The 9,514-nt window shown below is 49.2% G+C and overlaps 1 protein-coding gene across 1 annotated transcript in view; it reads right to left on the reverse strand.

Moving 5' to 3' along the window:
- NLRP12 (NLR family pyrin domain containing 12) overlaps positions 1-7,224 on the reverse strand; it is a 28,766-nt gene extending 21,542 nt beyond the window's left edge. The window contains 1 exon segment of the mRNA XM_026457544.2: positions 6,526-7,224. Within this exon segment, the coding sequence (XP_026313329.1) occupies positions 6,526-6,814 (289 nt within the window). The 5' untranslated portion in view covers positions 6,815-7,224.
- Positions 7,225-9,514: the final 2,290 nt, after the last annotated feature.

A 9,514-nucleotide genomic window follows, 5' to 3' on the forward strand; every position in this document is an offset into this window, starting at 1 on the left:
AGTGCTGGGATTACAGGTATGAGCCAACGCACCTGGCCACTCAAAAATTTTTAATTAAAGAAGGTTATCATTGAGAGGAAAGGGGAAAATAGGGAATTGTTTAATGGGTATCCAGTTTGTTTTGCAAGATGCAGAGTTCTGAAGATTGAAGGCACATCAGTGTAAATGTACTGTCCTCAGCAGCACACTTAAAAATGGGTAAGAGGAGGCCGGGCGCAGTGGCTCACGCCTGTATTCCCAGCACTTTAGGAGGCCGAGGCAGGTGGATCACCTGATGTCAGGAGTTCAAGACCGGCCTTAACAATGTGATGAAACCTTGTCTCTATTAAAAATACAAAAATGAAGGCTGGGCACAGTGGCTCACACCTGTAATCCCAGCACTGTGGGAGGCCGATGCGGGCGGATCACGAGGTCAGGAGATCTAGACCATCCTGGCTAACACCGTGAAATCCCATGTCTACTAAAAGTACAACAATTAGCTGGGCGTGGTGGTGGCGGGCGCCTGTAGTCGCAGCTACTCAGGAGGCTCAGGTGGGAGAATGGCGTGAACCTGGGAGGCTGAGCTTGCAGTGAGCCCAGAACGTGTCACTGCACTCCAGCCTGGGCGACAGAGCGAGACTCTGTCTCAAAAAACAAAACAAAACAGAAAAAAAAATATACAAAAATGAACCAGGAGTGGTGGCGTGTGCCTGTAATCCCAGCTACTCAGGAGGCTGAGGCAGGAGAATCGCTTGAACCAGGGGTCAGATGTTGTAGTGAGCTGAGATCGTGCCATTGCACTCCAGCCTAGTGACAGAGCAAGATTCCATCTCAAGAAAAAAAAAAAAAATGGTTAAGAGAAGGCTGAGTGTGGTGGCTCATGCCTGTAATCCCTGCACTTTGGGAGGCCAAGGCGGATGGATTAACTGAGGTCAGGAGTTCAAGACCAGTCTGACCAACATGGAGAAACCCCATCTCTACTAAAAATACAAAAATTAGCTGGGCATGGTGGCAGATACCTATAATCCCAGCTACTTAGGAGGCTGAGACAGGATAATTGCTTGAACGCAGGAGGCAGAGGTTGCAGTGAGCTGAGATCATGCCACTGCACTCCAGCCTAGGCAACAAGAATTAAATTTCGTCTCAAAAAAAAAAAAAAAAGTTTAAGAGGGCAAATTTCATGTTTTGTGTATTTTAGCACTATTTATTTATTCATTTGTGAGACAGAGTCTCACTGTGTCGCCCAGGCTGGTGTGATCTTGGCTCACTGCAACCTCTGCCTCCCAGGTTCAAGTGATTCTCCTGCCTCAGCCTCTGGAGTAGCTGGGATTACAGGCATGTACCACCACGACCAGCTAATTTTTGTATTTTTAGTAGAGACAAGACAAGGTTTCACCATGTTGGCCAGGCTGTTGTCGAATTCCTAGCCTCAAGTGAGTGAGTCACCTGCCTCAGCCTCCAACGTGCTGGGATTACAGGCGTGAGCCACTGCAGCTGGTTGACTATATATATATATTGTTTGTTTGTTTGTTTGTTTGTTTGTTTTGAGAGAGGGTCTTGCTCTGTTGCTCAGGCTAGAGTAGAGAGGCATGATCTTGGCTCACTGCAGCCTTTACCTCCTGGGCTTAAGTGATCCTCCCATCTCAGCCTCCCAGGTAGCTGGGTGTGCAGGCATGTGCCACTGTGCCTGCCCAGTTTTGTAGAGATGGGGTTTTGCCATGTTGCCCAGACTGGTCTCAAACTTCTGGGCTCAAGTCGTCTGCCTGCCTCAGCCTCCCAGAGTGCTGGGATTATAGGTGTGGCCATACCTTTTTTTTAAAGGTAATCCAGGCCGGTGCAGTGGCTCACACCTGTAATCCTAGCATTTTGGGAGGCTGAGGTGGGTGGATCATGAGGTCAGGAGATCGAGACCATCCTGGCTAACACGGTGAAATCCCGTCTCTACTATAAATACAAGACTAGCCCGGCGTGATGGCGGGCGCCTATAGTCCCAGGTACTCGGGAGGCTGAGGCAGGTGAATCACTTGAACCCGGGAGGTGGAGGTTGCAGTGAGCCAAAATCGTGCCACTGCACTCCAGCCTGGGTGACAGAGTGAGACTCCATTTCAAAAACATAAATAAATAAAAATCAAAAAGGTAATTCTTGAAAACTGCAGCTGAGAAAGGCCTCAGGGATGTTCTCCTTCAGTGTTTCCTAGGCATGCCGCGAGAACCACCCCCATCAAAATGCAGATTCCTGGTGCCTGAGACCTGCTGAATCAGAATCTGCAGGGTTGGGGCGTCTTGGACTCCCCGTTGGCCACAAGGGTCTCGAGAGACTCTTATGCACATTCACATGCGAACCGCCCATCTTGTCTGATGCCCCTTGTTTTACAGATGGAGACGGAAGCCCAGAAGGGCACATGGATTCTCCAGCATCACACAGACAGAAAGAGCAAAGCTAGACATCTGTCTCCCTGGGAACGCTGAGCTGCCTCTTAGTAGACTAAACGGATGCAGTCCGGAGAAGAAAGCTCGGCAAATGGCTATGCCTCGTCAATGCTGGGAGAGATTCGGGCGGAAGACGGAGAAAAGTGGGACTTTACTTTTGATGCTATATTTGTACGTTATTTCCATTTCTTAAAATAACTATGTAACACTTACATTTAGATATAATTATACAAAATGACAAGAAAGTACATTGATACTTTTTTCTTTTGTTTTGAGATAGAGCCTCGCTCTTGTCGTCCAGGCTGGAGTGCAGTGGCGCCATCTCGGCTCACGGCAACCTCCGCCTCCCGGGTTCAAGTGATTCTCCTGCCTCAGCCTCCCGAGTAGCTGGGATTACAGGCGTGCGCCACCACACCTGGCTAATATATATATAATATACATATATATTGTATATGTGTGTATGTGTATGTATATTAAGATGGAGTTTTACTCTTGTTGTCCAGGCTGGAGTGTAGTGGCGGGATCTTGGCTCGCCACAACCTCCGTCTCTTGGGTGATGGAGAAAAGAGAAAGAGAAAAAGAAAGAGAAAAGATAAGAGAGAAGAGAGAGAGAGAAAAGAAGAAAAAAGAAGAGAAAGGAAGAGGGAAGGGAACGGAAGGGAAAAAAAGGAAGGAAGGAAGGCTACAAACAAGTGCATTTGGTTTTTTCAGAGTCATTAAAGACTTTGTTTTTTACAGAGATGTTTCCCAGCACACTGCTGCCGTCACACCTCATTAATGATGAGTCACTGAGCTTTGCAGAAGTGACTGTGTATAGCCCGTTATTGGCAGGACTTGCTTACTCATTCAGCAAATGTTCACCAAAGTTTACTCGGTTCCTAGCCCTAGCCAGACACTTGAGTCTCAGAGAATCACACAGGGGAGTCAAGACTCTTTCTGCCTTTCAGGGCATCCATTTCCCAGTAGAGAAAACAGGTGAGAAATGACATTTAAAACTACAGCTCAAGCAGGGTGCAGTGGCTCACGCCTGTAATTCCAGCGCTTTGGGAGGCCGAGGTGGGCGGATCACCTGAGGTCAGGAGTTCAAGACCAACTGGACCAACATGGTGAAACCCCGTCTTTACTAAAAATACAAAAATTAGTCGGGCGCGGTGGCACGTGCCTGTAATCCTAGCTACTCAGGAGGCTGAGGCAGGAGAATCGCTGGAATTCAGGATACAGAGCTTGCAGTGAGTCAAGATTGTGCCACTGCACTCCAGCCTGGGCGACAGAGTGAGACTCTGTCTCAAAAACAAAACAAAGCAAAAAAACTACAGCTCCAACAGGGCTCTGTGGTGCGCACCTGTAGTTTCAGCTATTCAAGAGGCTGAGGCAGGGGGATCACTTCAGCCCAGGAGTTTGAGTCTAGACTGGGCAACATGGTGAGACCCCATCTCTAAAAAATAAAAATATTTTAAAAAAACCAGTTCCACGGCTCCAGTCCCATCTCTGCCACTTCAGCAATGGCCCACATGTGCTGAGCACTTACTACCTGCTCCCAATTGTGTTAAGCACTTTGCACGTATTATCTCTTTAGCTTGTGTCTGAGTATAAATCATATATATATATATTTTTTGAGACAGTGTCTCACTCTGTCACCCAGGTTGGAGTGCAGTGGCATGATCTTTGCTCACTGCAGCCTTCACCTCCTGGGTTCAAGTGATTCTCCTGTCTCAGCCTCTAGATTAGCTGGGATTACTGGCGCCCGCCACCACCTCTGGATAATTTTTTTTGTATTTTTAGTAGAGATGGGGTTTCGCCATGTTGGCCAGGCTGGTCTCAAACTCCTGAGCTCAGGTGATCCGCCCACCTCAGTCTCCCAAAGTGCTGGGATTACAGGCTTGAGCCACTGCGCCCGGCCCATTGTGATTATTTTATGAGATAGAAGATATAATAAAAGAAATCCAAGAGTGCTAAGGAGGCACAGAAGTGGGGTTTCTGAGCCAGTCAGAGTAGTGGCAGCGGGGAATCAGAAGGTGGGGGAAGAGGAGTAAATTCTTTAGAGAAGGTAATGGCTTCAAGGTTTCAGTAAGTAATACTTTTCCAGGCAAAGAAGATGGAGAATATTCCAGACAGAACACAGCATGAACACAGACCAAAGGGATGAAATTAGAATTCTGTACATAGTCATAAAAGAGAACAAAATCATGTCCTTTGCAGTAACATGGACGCAGCTGGAGTCCATTATCCTAAGCAAACTAATGCAGGAATAGAAAACCAAAGACTGCATGCTTTCACTTATCAGTGGAAGATAAACACTGGGTTCTCATGGACAGAAAGATGGGAAGACACTGGGGACTCGTGGCCGGGGGAAAACTCACGATTGGGTACTATGTTCAAGTACCTGGGTGATAGGATCAATCTTACCCTGAATCTCAGCATCGCTCAATACACCCATGTAACAAACCTGCACATGTACCCCTTGAATCTAAAATAAAAGTTGAATTTTTTTTGAGATGGAGTCTCGCTCTGTCGCCCAGGCTGGAGTTCAGTGGCGTGATCTCAGCTCACTGCAAGCTCTGCCCCCCGGGTTCACACCATTCTCCTGCCTCAGCCTCCTGAGTAGCTGGAACTACAGGCGCCCACCACCATGCCCGGCTAATTTCTTTTTTGTAGTTTTTAGTAGAGATAGGGTTTCACCGTGTTAGCCAGGATGGTCTCGATCTCCTGACCTTGTGATCCACCCACCTCGGCCTCCCAAAGTGCTGGGATTACAGGTGTGAGCCACTGTGCCCAGCAAAAGTTGAAATTTTTGTGTAGATATAGATATGTGCATGTGTAAGTTAGAATTCCAGATCTCCCAGGCTCAGGGATTAGTATGAAAGAAAAGGGAATTGGCGGCCAGGCAGTGGTCATTCATGCCTGTAATCCCAGCGCTTTGGGAGGCTAAGGTGGGAGCTCGCTTGAGCCCAGGAGTTCAAGACCAGCCTGGGCAACATAAGGATACCTCATCTTGGCTGGGCACAGTGGCTCACGCCTGTAATCCCAGCACTTTGGGAGGCTGAGACAGGTGGATCACAAGGTCAGGAGTTCAAGACCAGCCTGGCCAAGATAGTGAAACCCCGTCTCTACAAAAAATATACATACAAAAAATTAGCCAGGCATGGTGGCAGGTGCCTGTAATCCCAGCTACTCAGAAGGCTGAGGCAGAAAATTGCTTGAACTCAGGAGGCGGAGGTTGCAGTGAGCGGAGATCGTGCCACTGCACTCCAGCCTGGGCAACAGAGCGAGACTCCGTCTCAAAAAAAAAAAGGATACCTCATCTGTTTTTAAATTTTTTTTTTTTTGAGATGGGGTTTCACTCTGTTGCCCAGCCTGGAGTCCAGTGGTGCGATTTCAGCTCACTGCAATCTCCACCTCTCAGGTTCAAGCGATTCTCCTGCCTCAGCCTCCCAAGTAGCTGGGACTATAGGCGTGTGCCACCACGCCTGGCTAATTTTTGTATTTTTAGTAGAGACAGGGTTTCACTATGCTGGCCAGACTGATCTCGAATTCCTGACCTCAGATGACCCACCCGCCTTGGCCTCCCAAAGTGCTGGGATTATAGGTGTGAGCCACTGCACCTGGCCACCTCATCTCTTAAAAAAAAAAAAAAATACATATACACACACACACACACACATATATACACACACACATATATATATTCCAGATCTCCCAGGCTCAGGGATTTATATATATATATATATATAAATAAATATATAAATATATATATATATATAAATAAATAAATATATATATATATATTTTTAATATTTGAGGCAAGGTCTTACTCTTGTCAGCCAGGCTGGGGTGCAGTGGCAGGATCATAGCTCACTGCAGCCTCTGCCTTCTGGTCTCAAGTGATCCTCCCACCTCAGCCTCCTGAGAAGCTGGGATCACAGACATGCACCACCACACCTGGTAATTTTTTTGATTTTTGGTAGAGACAGAGCCTCACTATGTTGTCTAGGCTGGTCTTGAACTCCTCACCTCAAGTGATCTGCCCTCTTCAGCCTCCCAAAGTGCTGAGATTACAGGCAAGAGCCACCACACCCCGCTGGGGTTCTAGCCTTGCCTGTCCCGCCACCTCCTTACCCCTCACCAGGTCCTCTCTCTGTCCTCTCTCCCACAGGTCCTTCCTGTTCATCCGTTCAAAGGTGCTGAGAGCCAACCTCCAAGCCTCCTCTGTCCCGAAGTGGGTGATGAGCAGCTGGGCCATTTCCAGGGGACCGGCCGTCTCCATGCGTCCCCAGGGGATCTTGTCTTCTCCCAGTTCTGTCGCGGTCCCCAGGTATAACTTGAACTTCTTCAGCTCCACAGCCTCGAGTTCTTCCAAGTAGGCGGACAGGCGACAGAGGCCGTCCCTGCCTGCGGTTGGTAGCATGGGGGTGCCGTGAGCCCGGAAGGAGAGGACCTGGAGGCTGAGACGTTCCTACGCACGGGACACGGGGCGACCGCAGCACACCTTCCATTGCATCGTTCACAGGTGGTGGGCGGAGAGGCTGAGCCAGCGGTTCGAGGACTGAGAGAGGGAGGAAAGACCTTTTGCTGAAATAATGGCTTTCTCACTCTTCAGCTCCGTCCTGCCCCGCCCCACTCACCAATGGGTGTTCTGGGTGGAGAACAGGAAGTCAGGGGAGATGAAGAAATCCTAGGAGCCGCTTGGCTGATGAAAAAGAGCTTCACTTCTGCTGTCTCTTCCCGGCTCTCTTGACAAAACAGTCGCTGTCTTTCCGCCTTCCTCTTGTTTTCCTTGTTTCACTAGTGTGTGTGGTAGAGGGTATTATCAAAACTGTGACTGCGCCTCTTCCAGGGAGAATTTTTGTTTTTTGAGACAGAGTCTCGCTCTGTGGTCCAGAGTGATGCAATCTTGGCTCACTGTAACCTCCACATCCCAGGTTCAAGCGATTCTCCCACCTCAGCCTCCCGAGTAGCGGATTTCAGACACCCAACACCACACCTGGCTAATTTTTGTGGTTTTACTAGAGACAGGGTTTCACTATGTTGGCCAGGCTGGTCTGGAACTCCTGACCTCAGGTGATCCGCCCGCCTCGGCCTCCCAAAGTGCTGGGATTACAGGTGTGAGTCACCATGCCTGGCTTTTTTTTTTTTTTTTCCTTTGAGACAGAGTCTCACTCTGTCACCCAGGTGGGAGTTCACTGGCGTGATCTCAGCTCACTGCAACCTCCCAGGTTCCAGCGATTCTCCCACCTCAGCCTCATAAGTAGCTGGGACCACAGACGTGCGCCACCATGCCCAGCTAAGTTTTTATAGTTTTGGTACAGATGAGGTCTCATTATGTTGCTCAGGCTGGTCTCGAACTCCTGAGCTCAAACAATCTGCCCACCTCAGCCTTCCAAAGTGCTGGGATTACGGGCGTGAGCCACCGAGCCCAGCCTCAGGGAGAAGTACTAAGGACCTCACAGAGGTCCGCTATTTTTTCTTTTCTCTCAGTCACAACAGTGGCATGAGAGGGACTCTGTGGTAGGCAGGATAATGGTCCCCAGAGATATTCATGTCCTAATGCCCAGAACCTGTGACATTTCACCCTACAGAGCAAAAAAGGACTTAGCAGATGTGACCAAATGAGGGCACTTCAGATGGGGACGTTATCCTGGGTTATCTGGCAGGACCCATGGAATCACAAGAGTCTTTTTTATTTTGAGACGGAGTCTAGCTCTGTCGCCCAGGCTGGAGTGCAGTGGCAAGATCTCGGCTCACTGCAAGCTCCGCCTCCCGGATTCACGCCATTCTCCTGCCTCAGCCTCCCGTGTAGCTGGGACTACAGGTGCCCGCCACCATGCCTGGCTAATTTTTTTTTTTAATTATTTTTAGTAGAGACGGGGTTTCACCATGTTAGCCAGGATGGTCTTGATCTCCTGACCTCGTGATCCACCTGCCTCAGCCTCCCAAAGTGCTGGGATTACAGGCGTGAGCCCCCGAGCCTGGCCACAAGAGTCTTTATAAGAGGAAGACAGGAGGGTTAGTGTAAGACGGAGATGTGACTGGGTGCAATGGCTCACGCGTGTAATCCTAGCACTTGGGGAGGCCAAGGCAGGTAGATCGCCTGAGGCCAGGAGTTTCAGACCAGCCTGGCCAACATAGCGAGGCCCCATCTCTACAAAATATACGTTAACAGAATTTATGAATTCTGATGGAGGAGCAAGTTTATGATTCCCTCTGTCTCCTGCATCATGACAACTCTGTTTCATGCTTCTGATCAATTCAGACTTCTCAGACACACACACACACACACAAGCCTTCATAGCCAGGCGCAGTGGCTCACCCCTGTAATCCCAGCACTTTGGGAGACTGAGGTGGGCAGATCACCTGAGGTCAGGACTTCGAGACCAGCCTAGCCAACATGATGAAACACTATGTCTAAAGTTTGTAAAAATACAAAAATTAGCCAGCCTTGGTGGCAGTCATCTGTAATCCCAGATACTTGGGAGGCTGAGGCAGGAGAATTGCTTGAACCGGGAAGTAGAAGTTGCAGTGAGCTGAGATTGCGCCACTGCACTCCAGCCTGGGCAACAGAGCGAGACTCCATCTCAAAAAAAAAAAAAAGGAAAAAAAAATGAGCTGGGTTTGGTGGCGGGTGCCCATAGTCCCAGCTACTCAGGAGGCTGGGGCAGGAGAATCACTTGAACTCAGGAAGCAGAGGTTGCAGTGAGCCAAGATTGCACCACTGCACTCCAGCCTGGGCAACAGAGTAAGACTCCGTCTCAAAACAACAAAACAAAACAACAAAAACAACAACAACAGAAACCTTCACAGCTTTTTATGAGACATTCTCCCACATCAAGTCCTTTCCAGGACTAATGTTCTGTTGCATGGCATGGAGCAGTTTTGAGCAGGGGAGGGATGGAGTCAGATCTGGGTTAAGGAAGATTCCTCATGGCCCCTGTGGAAGGCAGACCAAACGGAGGAGGCCTGGACTGGGAGGGCGAGAAACTGAAGCCATCATGTTTCCGGAGATGGAGACAACGCCTGAGTGAGGGCGGGCGGTGGGTGCATCCTGGGAGTGAGGGCGGGCAGTGGGTGCATCCTGGGAGTGAGGGCGGGCGGTGGGTGCATCCTGGGA

Source organism: Piliocolobus tephrosceles, chromosome 21, assembly GCF_002776525.5.
Source record: "Piliocolobus tephrosceles isolate RC106 chromosome 21, ASM277652v3, whole genome shotgun sequence".
Classification (NCBI taxonomy): domain Eukaryota; kingdom Metazoa; phylum Chordata; class Mammalia; order Primates; family Cercopithecidae; genus Piliocolobus; species Piliocolobus tephrosceles.